Source organism: Pogoniulus pusillus, chromosome 34 (genome assembly GCF_015220805.1).
Source record: "Pogoniulus pusillus isolate bPogPus1 chromosome 34, bPogPus1.pri, whole genome shotgun sequence".
Classification (NCBI taxonomy): Eukaryota; Metazoa; Chordata; class Aves; order Piciformes; family Lybiidae; genus Pogoniulus; species Pogoniulus pusillus.
This window is the reverse complement of record NC_087297.1, coordinates 3,831,460-3,843,979: the sequence shown is the minus strand read 5'-3', so window position 1 is coordinate 3,843,979 and position 12,520 is coordinate 3,831,460. Positions and strand designations below refer to the sequence as shown.

Genomic DNA, 12,520 nt, shown 5'->3' with positions numbered 1-12,520 from the left:
CTTGGTGATACTGTGATACTTGCCTGGCAGCAGAGACCAACCCCACCTGGCTACAGCCTCCCTGCAGGCAGCTGCAGGCAGCAATGAGCTCTGCCCTGAGCCTCCTCTGCTGCAGGCTGCACACCCCCAGCTCCCTCAGTCTCTCCTCACAGGGCTCTGCTCCAGGCCCCTCCCCAGCCTTGCTGCCCTTCTCTCAACACCTTCCAGCACCTCAACATCTCTCTTGAACTGAGGGGCCCAGAACTGGACACAGCACTCAAGGTGTGGCCTGAGCTGTGCTGAGCACAGGGGCAGAATAACCTCCCTTGTCCTGCTGCCCACACTGCTCCTCATCCAGGAACAATGCCAGGATGCCACTGGCTCTTTTGTCTTCCCAGACTTCAGAGAGTCACCTTGGTTAGAAAAGGGCTTTAAGATCACAGATCCAACCATTCTCTAACACTACCCCAGTTAAACCACGTCCCTCAGCACCACATCTCTCTCTCTTTGCAACACCTTCAGGGATGGGGATTCAACCAACTCTCTGAAGGAACCTATGCAAGTCTTTGAGAACCCTCTCAGGAGTTGCTTCTAATGTCCAACCTAAAACTCCCCTAGTGCAAGTTGAAGCTATTTCTTCTTGTTCTTACATTTGTTACTAGAGAGAAGAGAACAACCTCTTGGCTCTGACCTCCTTTTCAGGAGCTGTAGAGCACAATGAGGTCTCCCCTCAGCCTCCTCTCCTCCAGGCTAAGCAACCCCAGTTCCCCCAGCTGCTGCTTACCAGCCCAGTTGCACAGACCTTTCACCAGCTTAGCTGCTCTTCTGTGGACCCAATCCCACACCTCAATGTCCTCCTTTGAGTGAGGGACCCAAAACTCAACCCAGTACCCGAGGTGCTGAGTACAGGGTGACAATTGTTGCCTTACTCCTGCTAGCTGCACCACTGCTGATCCAGGCCAGGATGCTGGTGGTCTTCTTGGCTACCTGGGCACACCCTGGCTCATCTTCAGCTGCTGTTGGCCAGCACCTCCAAGTCCTTTTCTGCTGGGCAGTTTCCAGCCACTCTACCCCAAGCCTGTAGTTTCACAGGAGGTTGCTGTGACACAAATGTAGGACCTAGCACCTGGCCTTGTTGAACCTCACACAACTGATCTTGGCCCATCAATCCAGCCTGCCCAGATCCCTCTGCAGAGACTTCCTACCCTCCAGCAGATCAATACTCCCATCCAATTTGGTGTCTTCTGCAAACTTACTGAGGGTACCTCAATCCCCAGATCCTAGAGACATTAAATCATCATAGAGCCCAACTATCACTCACTGACACAAACAGCTTGAACATCTCTTTTGCACAGAATTAGTGAAAGAGACTTTTCTAGAGAGGGAGTCAGAAACAGAGACCTGCTGTGTCTGAAACCTCTTCCTCATGGCATATTGGCCATGAAGTGGCTGCTCAGCTAACAAAGCTGTCAGGAAAGTCAGTGCCATGCAGAAAGAGCAAAGCATGCTGAAGGGATTGCTTTGACACCAGCATCTCTGTGGGGGTTGAGTGTCCCATTCAGGATAACACAATTTCTCAGCCTTCTCATGTAAAAGGGGCATCAGTTTCTTCCCTCTGCTTGTGCTTTAGGCTACTTCCAGCTAAAAAAAGAGTTGTGTCTTGAAAGGGGAAGCAAAAGCTCAGAGTGGTTTAGTAGGAATATATGAAGTGAGGATGCAGACCTTCATAGTTTCAGCTCTTCCAAGCCTGCATGGGTTGGCCCACAGGAAGGCAGGCAAGGAACACTACATCCCTGCACATCTGCTACGTGTGCTTTGCTCTCACCTATCTCCAAGATCTTCTTCTGGAGTGCTTCTGAGGACAGAAAAGGTTCATCTGCACACGAGTGGATGACAGCACCGACGAGCTCGGAGCCTGCTGCCAAAATGCACCTGCTCTCCTCGGCGCCGCTGATGCCAGCCGTGGAAGCCACATCCTTTATGTCATCTTCTTCCCTGTGCAGACACAAACAACACTGCACACCTCACTCACAACGGACACAAAGGAAAAGCCTCTCAGCTAGCACCAAAACAACTATGCTCAGCTATCTTGGAGGCGCCCCCCAGACCCTGGGTACATGGCATGGGCATGGGCATGGGCAGCAGGGATGGCTGCTTAAAGCCTCCGCAGTGCAGCGCAGAGCCTCTCAAACAGCAGCTTGATTACTGCCTCAGGTGCTAGGCATGCAAAGCCCTCACCTCAAACTGGAAATCAGAATATTAGAATCAGGGTTAGAAGGGATCACATGGAGCAGCCAGTTCCAACCCCCCTGCCATGCCCAGGGACACCCTACCCTAGAGCAGGCTGCACACAGCCTCAGCCAGCCTGGCCTCAAACACCTCCAGCCATGGGGCCTCAACCACCTCCCTGGGCAACCCAGTCCAGCCTCTCACCACTCTCCTGCTCAACAACTTCCTCCTCAGCTCCAGCCTCACTCTCCCCACCTACAGCTTTGCTCCTTTCCCCCCAGTCCTGGCACTCTCTGACAGCCTCAAAAGTCCCTCCCCAGCTTTTTTGTATCCCCCTTCAGATGCTGGAAGGCCACAAGAAGGTCACCTGGGAGCCTCCTCTGCTCCAGCCTGCACAGCCCCAACTCTTTCAGCCTGTGCTCACAGCAGAGCTGCTGCAGCCTCTGAGCATCCTCCTGGCCCTGCTCTGGACACTCTCCAGCATCTCCACAGCCCTCTTGTCCCAGGGGCTCCAGAACTGGATGCAGGACTCCAGGTGGGGTCTCAGCAGAGCAGAGCAGAGGGGGAGAATCCCCTCCCTGGCCCTGCTGGCCACACTGCTGCTGCTGCAGCCCAGGCTCTGCTTGGCTTTCTGGGCTGCAAGTGCACACTGCTGGCTCCTGTTGAGCTTCTCCTCCAGCAGCACTCCCAAGTCCCTCTCCTCAGGGCTGCTCTCCAGCCACTCACTGCCCAGCCTGCATTTGTGCTTGCAGGACCTTGCTCTTGGTCTTGTTGAACCTCCTGAGCTTGGCTTGTGCCCACCTCTGCAGCCTGTGCAGGTCCCTCTGGATGGATCCCTGCCCTCCAGCCTGGCTGCTGCACCACACAGCTTGGTGTGGGCAGCAAACTTGCTGAGGCTGCACTCAGTGCCTCTGTCCATGGCACCCACAAAGACGTTGAACAAGACTGGTCCCAGGCCTGACCCCTGAGGGACTGTGCTTGTCACTGGCCTCCACTTGGCCATGGAGCCATTGGCAGCCACTCTTTGGGTAAATTCTGAGGAAGGACAGTGGTAAACCTGGATGAAGTCCCTCCAAGCCCCTCACTGTGCACTGCTGCTCTTACATCCCAAAAGTTATTCTAAACCACTGATTTGCTGAGCAAAGCCAAGTGAACTCTCTAGGCAGAACCAAGTGTTGACTGAAGTTGAACACTGCCTCACTGAAGTACAAATTAGCCCATTTTGAGGTGCCTGTGCTATGAACTGAAGCTCACAGCATGAGTGCACCAGCACAGGCCTGAGCTTCACTTTTCTTTCAGTGAGCTCCCTGAACAAGTGAGATACAAAAGCCTCTCGCATATAGACAGCAATCAGCCCACACCTTGCTCTTTGCATCAATCCTAGCACACTCCTGTACACAGAATAGGTTTGGTTGGAAAAGATCTGCCATCCAGAGGGACCTGGACAGGCTGGAGAGGTGTGCCTAGACCAACCTCATGACATTCAACAAGGCCAAGTGTAAGGTCCTGCATCTTGGTGGGCACAAACCCAAGCACAACTCCAGGTTGGGTGGGGAATGGCTGAGAGCAGCCCTGAGGAACAGGACCTGGGGGTCTGGGCAGCACTGTCAGAATGGTTAAGTGATCACAGTTAGCAGTCAGAACAGCTTCCCTCCTCCCATCTTTCCACAGCCAGTAACTGAGCAGTTGTAAGTGTATACTGATGAGCAACACCAGCCTAACACAGACCCTGATCTTTCAACAAGCCTCTAAGTGAAGCTTCCCTGCATGCTAATTGAGTGCTAACTGATCTTCACAAGTGCACTCCAGTTTCCTCCTCTTGGTGATAGCCACAGAAAAAGTCTTTGCTGGTGGCAGAGACAAGAACACCCTACAAGTGCACTGACTGCCAGGCAAGGGCCACAAGCATGATCAGAGGACAGACTGAGAGAGTTGGGGCTGTTCAGTCTGGAAAGGAGAAGGCTTCAAGGAGACCTTATTGTGGCCTTCCAGTATCTGAAGGGGGCTACAGGAAGGCTGGGGAGGGACTTTTTAGGATGTCAGGTAGTGAAAGGACTGGGGGGAATGAAGTAAAACTAGAAGTGGGGAGGTTCAGATTGGGTGTTAGGAAGAAGTTCTTCTCCATGAGGGGGGTCAGACTTTGGAAGAGGTTGCCCACAGAGGTGGTGGAAGCCTCATCCCTGGAGGTCTCTACGGCCAGGCTGGATGTGGCTTTGAGCAACCTGCTCTAGTGTGAGGTGGCCCTGCCCATGGCAGGGGGTTGGAATTGGATGATCTCTGAGGTCCCTTCCAGCCCTGCCAGTTCCATGGTTCTATGATCTGCTGATGCAGGAGATCAGAAGATCAGCACAGCTGGCACTGAGAACATGGAGTGCAAGTTAGCAGAGCAGCTGGTGCTGGCACCTCACCTTAGCCTGCTGGACCTTCTTTATGGAGTCCCAAGTGAGGATGCCTGCACCTTGGCTACAGCAAGCACTTTCAGTAAACCATTTCAGGTTTTGGCCTGGTCACATGCTCCAAACACTCCAGCAAAGAGGTGGTAGCCTTCTCTACTGTGCATTTATCCTCCTTTCTACAGACACAAATGTCAGTGCTCTAAAGTCAGCCTTCACTTTTGGTTGGAAAAGACCTCCAAGATCTTCATGTCCAACCATCAATCTAACACCAGCATGGCCATTAAACCACGTTTCAAACTGCCATGGTCACATGCTTCTTGTGCACCTCCAGGGATGGTGACTTCACCACCTCCCTGGGCAGTCTGTTCCAGTCCCTGACCCCTCCTGCAGCAAAGGCATTTTTCCTCATCTCCAACCTAAACCTTCCCTGGCACAATTTTCTCTTGTTCTATCATCAGACAGTAGGGAGCAGAGCCCAACTCCCACCTCACTGCAACCTCCATCCAGGGAGCTGTAGAGAGCAATGAGGTCTCCTCTCACGTTCCTCTTCTCCACACTAACCAACCCCAGCTCCCTCAGCTGCCCTCTCCTGCCCTGTTCTCCAGACCCTTCCCCAGCTTGGCTGCCTTTATCAGGTTGGTATTTTCTTCAGTATTTCCATGTTCAAGGCAGGACTGGACGTGGCACTTGGTGCCATGGTCTGGCCTTGAGCTCTGTGGTAAAGGGTTGGACTTGATGATCTGTGAGGTCTCTTCCAACTCTGATGATACTGTGATAGTCTCTCTTGTAGGACAAGGACCAACAGGTACAAACTGAAACACAGGGAGCTCGACCTCAGGATGAGGAGAAACTTTGATGTGAGGGTGCTGGAGCCCTGGTGCAGGCTGCCCAGAGAGGTTGTGGAGTCTCCTTCTCTGCAGGCTCTCAAAACCTACCTGGATGTGCTCCTGTGTGACCTGCCCTGGCTGCCCCTGCTTTGGCAGGGAGCTTGGACTTGGTGATCTCTGGAGGTCCCCTTCTAACCCCTGCCACTCTATCCCTCTACACACATCCCAGCTTATAGGCAAGCAAACATCTCTCTGTGTACTGTTTGTAAGGACCAGCTCTACCATCCTAACTTCTTCCTTGTGGGATCTAAGTTTGTACTTCATCAGAGACAGATTCATTTGCACCTATGGAAACGCTGCTGCACCCAAAGAAAGGAGGATTGTTTGTCCTTACAACTGGTGCTCACTACAGGGTAAGCTGAATGCCAGAAGCCATGTTATGTTAGTACTAAAGGTATGAAAAGGAATAGTGAGAACCATTCTTTATAGTAAATAGTATGAACTACCTAGGAAATAGTAACAACGACCTAGTAAATGCTATGAACTACCTAGGAAATAGTAAAAACTGCCTAGTAAATAGTAAAAGCTACTAAAGGTATAAAAAGGAATAGTAAGAACCATTCTTTATAGTAAATAGTAAGAACTACCTAGTAAACAGTAAAAACTACCTAGGAAATAGTATGAACTACCTAGGAAATAGTATGAACTACCTAGGAAATAGTATGAACTACCTAGGAAATAGTAAAAACTACCTAGGAAATAGTAAAAACTACCTAGGAAATAGTAAAAACTACCTAGGAAATAGTAAAAACTACCTAGGAAATAGTAAAAACTACCTAGGAAATAGTAAAAACTACCTAGGAAATAGTATGAACTACTAAAGGTATAAAAAGGAATAGTAAGAACCATTCTTTATAGTAAATAGTAAGAACTACCTAGGAAATAGTAAAAACTACCTAGTAAACAGTATGAACTACCCAGGAAATAGTAAAAGCTACTAAAGGTATAAAAAGGAATGGTAAGAACCATTCTTTAGAGTAAATAGTAAGAACTACCTAGTAAATAGCAAAAGCTACCTGGTAAATAGTATGAACTACCTAGGAAATAGTAAAAGCTACTAAAGGTATAAAGAGGAATAGTAAGAACTATTCTTTATAGTAAATAGTAAGAACTACCTAGGAAATAGTATGAACTACCTAGGAAATAGTAAAAGCTACTAAAGGTATAAAGAGGAATAGTAAGAACTACTCTTTATAGTAAATAGTAAGAACTAACTAGGAAATAGTAAAAGCCACTAAAGGTATAAAGAGGAATAGTAAGAACTACTCTTTATAGTAAATAGTAAGAACCACCTAGGAAATAGTATGAACTACTAAAGGTATAAAAAGAAATAGTAAGAACCATTCTTTATAGCAAATAGTAACAAACAACTGTTTACTATAGTTGCTACTATTCTATTTCTAGGAACTAGAATAAACTACCTAGGAAATAGTAAAAGCTACTAAAGGTATAAAAAGGAATAGTAAGAACCATTCTGTATAGTAAATAGTAAGAACTGCCTAATAAATAGTAACAACTACCTAGGAAATAGTAAAAACTACCTAGTAAATAGCAAAACAGTCACCAGGAGTAAATAGTAAATTCATAGTAAAGAAAGACTATTCTTTTCCATCCTTTTAGTCCAACCTTAACACAGCAAACAGAGGAAAAAAGTGTTGGTTCCTGCTTGCTCTTCAAGCAAACCTCAATCATTTGAAGCAAGGCATCATGCACCCAAAGTGAGACAGAAATCATCCCGAGCTGAGCAGTGTAAGAGGTTCCAGAGCAGCCCTGCAGATGTTTCTGGTGGACCCTGGCTTTTGTTTTCTGCCATCCCTCCAGAAATCCCCTCCTACACCACCTCCTTTCACTTGATCAGGCCACATCTAGAAATCAGGAAGCAAATCCCTCCCAGCTGTTACACGTCTCCAGTGACTGAAGCTTATCAGGATGGAGGTGAAAAGAGACCAGCAAGTAGTGAGAGTTATCCTGCGTGAAGTCAGGGCTGATATTTACTCTAAATAAGGCACTGGAAGAGAAGCCCAAGCAAGGCAGATGCTGGTCACCTCTGTGACTGTGCCTCTACGAGCTGAAAAGTGAGCCTGGGGCACCCTCTGGTGTTCGACCGATGCACATCTTAGAGTCATGGAGTCAACCAGGCTGGAAGAGAGCTCCAAGCTCAGCCAGCCCAACCTAGCACCCAGCCCTGGCCAACCAACCAGACCATGGCACTAAGTGCCCCAGCCAGGCTTGGCCTCAACACCTCCAGGCACAGCCACTCCACCACCTCCCTGGGCAGCCCATTCCAATGCCAATCACTCTCTCTGCCAGGAACTGCCTCCTCACATCCAGCCTAGACCTGCCCTGGCACAGCTTGAGGCTGTGTCCCCTTGTTCTGTTGCTGCTTGCCTGGCAGCAGTGCCCAACCCCACCTGGCTACAACCTCCCTGTCTCCTATTTGTCTGTCAGTTGAGTCTGCCAGTGCCTCTCAGAGCATAAGTCAGAGCTGAATGGGCTTTGGAGAACAACTCTGCCAAACTGGGCTGCAGAGATGCTGAGGGGCCTGCATCATTTCTCTTATGAGGAAAGATTGAGAGGGTTAGGGCTGTTCAGTCTGGAAAAGAGCAGACTGAGAGGGGATCTCATCAACGCTGCTCAAGGGTGGGTGTCAGGAGGATAGGGCCAGGCTTTTTCAGTGCCCCTTACAAGACATGCCAAGGGGCAAGCAGGTGCCAGCAATGCCCCTGCTTAGTTGGAATCCTTTCTAGAACGTTTCTTTAATTAGAGGGGATCATCATTTTTCCTACTGCTCATCTCCAGCGACTAAACCCAGTCCATTAAAGAGCAGACAAGGTCAAATTACAGCTTCCTAAGCACATCTGAGTCAGCATTACGTTCTCATGTCCCAGCCTAGCCCAGACACAATGGCACAGGGAGTCAGTGACATCTGGCAAAGAGAGCAGACAGTCTGGAGTGTCACATGTGCCATCACATCAATTACACACTCTGCTCTCTGCCCAGAGCCAGTCCCACCATAAAACCTCTGAGCTTTTATGGCTCTGAGAGGGCCATGGTGCCTCTCTCTGCCTCACACATGGTCACCAGTTTGATGGACCACAGGTCACAAAGCACAGCTGTGCTGGTGTCCTGGTGTGAGCAGATCCAGCTCTGCTCAGGGCTGCCTCTTCCCAGCTCAGTCTCTGCTCAGGACCAGCACTTTCTGAGGCTCAGGGTCGCCCAGGGAGGTGTTTGAGGCTCCATCCCTGGAGGTGTTTAAGGCCAGGCTGGATAGCAGTCTGGGCAGCCTGCTCTAGGGTAGAGTGTCCCTGCCCATGGCAGGGGGGTTGGAACTGGCTGCTCCTTGTGGTCCCTTCCAACCCTGACTGATTCTATGACATTCACAAAATGATTTTAATTGTCAAGCATAACTCCAGCCCAAAGCCTATGCTGAAAGATATTTCCTAAGAGCTTAAGGCAGCTGAACAGAGATCTTGCTTTAAGATCAGCTTCTGAGATGAAAAGTGGTTTAAGTGTTCACTGTATGTTAATGCAGAGAGCAGCAGCTCTCTGTCTGTATCAGTGCACACAAACTTGTAGCTTTATTGGTCAACAAGACAGAGGTGTCACACCAAGACAGAGGTGTCACACCAAGACAGAGGTGTCACACCAAGACAGAGGTGTCACACCAAGACAGAGGTGTCACACCTGCTTTTATCCCTGGAAGAGAGAGTTCCAGCTTGCCTTTAAGCCATAAGACCAATAATGCCTCTGCTCCAACAGCACATTTCAGAGTCACAGCAATAATTTCTGCTTTTGAACAGTTCATCACTTCCCAGAACTAAAAGCTTGCAGCACTCTTGCAATGCAGAGGCCCAGAGAACATGCCACAAGCCATCATTAGAGGTGCAAAGACTTTCACCTCTACACATAGGAAGAAGCTTGTGTGAGGAGCTAATCAAAGAGTGTGAAGCACAGCACAGAGCTTTAGGTCAGCAGCCAGGCCAAGCAGCTTGGTGCTATTCAGCCACTCAGCAGAGCTCGAGGTTGTGTCTGCTCCAGTCCTATGGAGAGCTTTCACCACAAGGCAAATCTGCTGTAGGTCAGCTGTTGGACCTCATAGCCTGCAAGTGAAAAACAGAGGCATTGGTGCACACTGTCTGTGTAATTGGTTCTCATGAGGGACTTCAAGCACTCTGATACTTGTAGAGGCTACAGAGCAAGGAACACACAGCCTCAGAGGTTTCTGCAGAGGACTTGACACAGGTGGTGAAGGAGTCAATGAGAAGTGTGCTGCTGGACCTACCAAACGACTGGTTGAGGATGTGAAAGCTGGGGACAGCCCTGGCTAAAGTGACCATGAGATGGTGGAGTTGAAGATCCTGCATGGAAGATGCACAGTGGAAGTAGGATTACAACTCTGGATTTCAGGAGAGCTAATTGTGACCTCTTCAAAGCCCTGCTTGGAGACTTGAATAATATTGAAGTATCATTTCCACCAAGCTCAAGATGGATGCATCCCTGTGAGTAAGAAGTGAAGCAAAGGAGGCAGGAGACTTTTATGGATGGACAAGGAGCTGCTGGAAAAATCTCAAATGGCAGAAGGAAGTTCACAGCAAGCACCAGGGAGGAATATGGGAAGGGTGGGAAAGCACACAGGCATGTGACAAGGAAAGCTAAGGACCTCCTGGAATTAAATCTGGTAAGAGAGGTCCAAGACAACAAGAAGGGCTTCTCTAAGTACATCAGTAGGAAAAGGAAGGGTTCTGCACCTAGAAACACAAGAGTTGGGGCTCTGCAGCATGGAGAAGAGAAGGCTTGGAGGAGACCTTGGAGTGGCCTTCCAATATCTCAAGGGGGCTAGAGGAAGGCTGGGGAGGGACTATTGACAAGGGCTTGTAAGGACAGGATGGAGAGGAATGGGTTAAACTGGAAGAAGGGAGGTTGAAAGTGGATGTTAGGAAGAAGTTGTTTGCAGTGAGGCTGGTGAGACACTGGCACAGGTTGCCCAGGGAGGTTGTGGATCACATTCTGTGCTTCTGTGCTCCACAACCTCCCTGGAGGTGTTCAAGGCCAGGTTGGATGAGGCCTTGAGCGACCTGTTCAAGTGGGAGGTGTCCCTGCCTATGGCAGGGGGTTGGAACTGGCTGAGCTTTGAGGTCCCTTCCAACCTAAACCATTCTATGAACTTATGAAATGACCTCATATACCTGTAGAGGTGAGGGCTGACCTGCTGGAAAGCTGCTGTGCAGAGAAGGACTTGGGAATGCTGATGGACAGCAAGGTCACTACAAGCCAGCAATATGCTCTTGTGGCCAAGCAGGCCAATGGTACTCTGGGAGGCACTGGGAGTGTGGTCAGCAGGCTGAGGGAGGGACTTTTGCCCCTCTACTCTGCCTTAGTGAGGCCATACCTGGAGTATTGTGTCCAGTTCTGGGCTCCTCAGTTCAGAAGGGACAGAGAACCACTAGGAAGAGCCCAATGTGGGCTATGAAGATGCTGAGGGGATTGGAGCATGTCTCTGATGAGGAGAGGCTGGGGGCCCTGGGGCCCTTCAGCCTGGAAAAGAGCAGTCTGAGTGGAGATCTTCTCAATGTTTGTAAGTATCTAAAGAGGAGGGGGCAAGAGGGTGGGGCTGGACTCTTTTCCAGTGGTGCCCAGTGATAGGACAAGTGACAACAGGCACAAACTGGAATCTAGGAGGAAACTCTTGCTGTGAGGGTGCTGCAGCCCTGGAGCAGGCTGCCCAGAGAGGTTGTGGAGTCTTTGTGTCAGGAGAGATTCCAAACCCACTTGGATGCTGTGATCCTGGGCAACCTGATTTAGGTGATCTTGCTTTAGCAGAGGGGTTAGACTGGCTGATTTCCCGAGGTCCTTTCCAACCTCTACCTTTCTGTGATAGCCTGATGAAAATCCAACCTCACCAGGACAGTTCTCTTACATTAACAACAATTAACATCTGCTACAAGGTCAACATTTTTAGGTTCTCCCTTGGCAATTAGTACTGGAAGGTGAACAGCAGCTAACACAAACAAGTTTCTACAGGAGTTTGCTTTTCTGTGGGCTCTCTTCCCACCATCTGTTCCTTTTGTTTCTTCCTACAGTAAAACTCCTGTATTGATGCTGTTTGTTTTTACCTGAAGGATGTTGCTCCATTCTCTTTTATTTTAGCTTGCTGAAGAGGAGATGCTTGAAGCGACAGAATTCTGTTTCCTGGCAGGGTAATTTGTTTCACAATGGAACCTAAAACAAAACAAAGAACATGCCAGAGTGAAAAGAAAGATGCTAAGCGTTTAACCAGCTCATATTTCTACCAAAGGCTACTCAATAGCTACTAATGAGATCCATTTGAAAGCCACTCTGATGTCTTGCATTCACTCTGCTCTACATGGCCAAAATCCCTACATGCTCTCAGCAAAGCTTTCCTTGGTGCTGGCTACTGGAAACTGGATGGCTAAGAAATACTCAGTCTGGACCTGCTGTAGGGAAAAGCAAAGCCTAATGAAACAGGCTGCTTAGCATAAAGGAAGTTCATCTTAATAGAAAGGAAGTTCACTGCAAAGAGTTCACTCACAGTACAAATGTTTGACTGACATAGAATCACAGAATCACTCTGGTTAGAAGGGATCTCCAGAGCACATCCAGTCCAACCCCACTGCAGTAAGCAGAGATATTCTCAAACAAATCAGGTTGCCCAGATCCCTGCTGAGCCTCACCTAGAATATCTCCAGGGATGGGGCCTCAACTACCTCCCTGCATAACCTGTTGCAGTGTTCTGGCACCCTCATGGTGCAGAACTGATCCTAACATCCAATCTTAATCTGCTCTTCTCTCATTTCAAACCATTGCCCTTGGCACAGAATCATAGAATCAAACAGGTTGGAAGAGAGCTCCAAGCTCATCCAGCCCAACCTAGCACCCAGCCCTGGACAATCAGCCAGACCATGGCACTAAGTGCCCCAGCCAGGCTTGGCTTCAACACCTCCAGCCACAGCCACTCCACCACCTCCCTGGGCAGCCCATTCCAGTGCCAATCACTCTCTCTGACAACAA

At 49.2% G+C, this 12,520-nt stretch overlaps 1 protein-coding gene across 1 annotated transcript in view; it reads right to left on the bottom strand.

The window, feature by feature from the left end:
* The window catches only part of TAF4B (TATA-box binding protein associated factor 4b), a 104,856-nt gene that overhangs the window by 41,969 nt on the left and 50,367 nt on the right, over positions 1-12,520 (bottom strand). Inside the window, exons 10-11 of the mRNA XM_064170512.1 lie at positions 11,605-11,710; positions 1,805-1,974 (exon numbers count right to left, since the gene is read on the bottom strand). Of these exons, the coding sequence (XP_064026582.1) occupies positions 1,805-1,974; positions 11,605-11,710 (276 nt within the window). The remainder of the gene's footprint in view (positions 1-1,804; positions 1,975-11,604; positions 11,711-12,520) is intronic.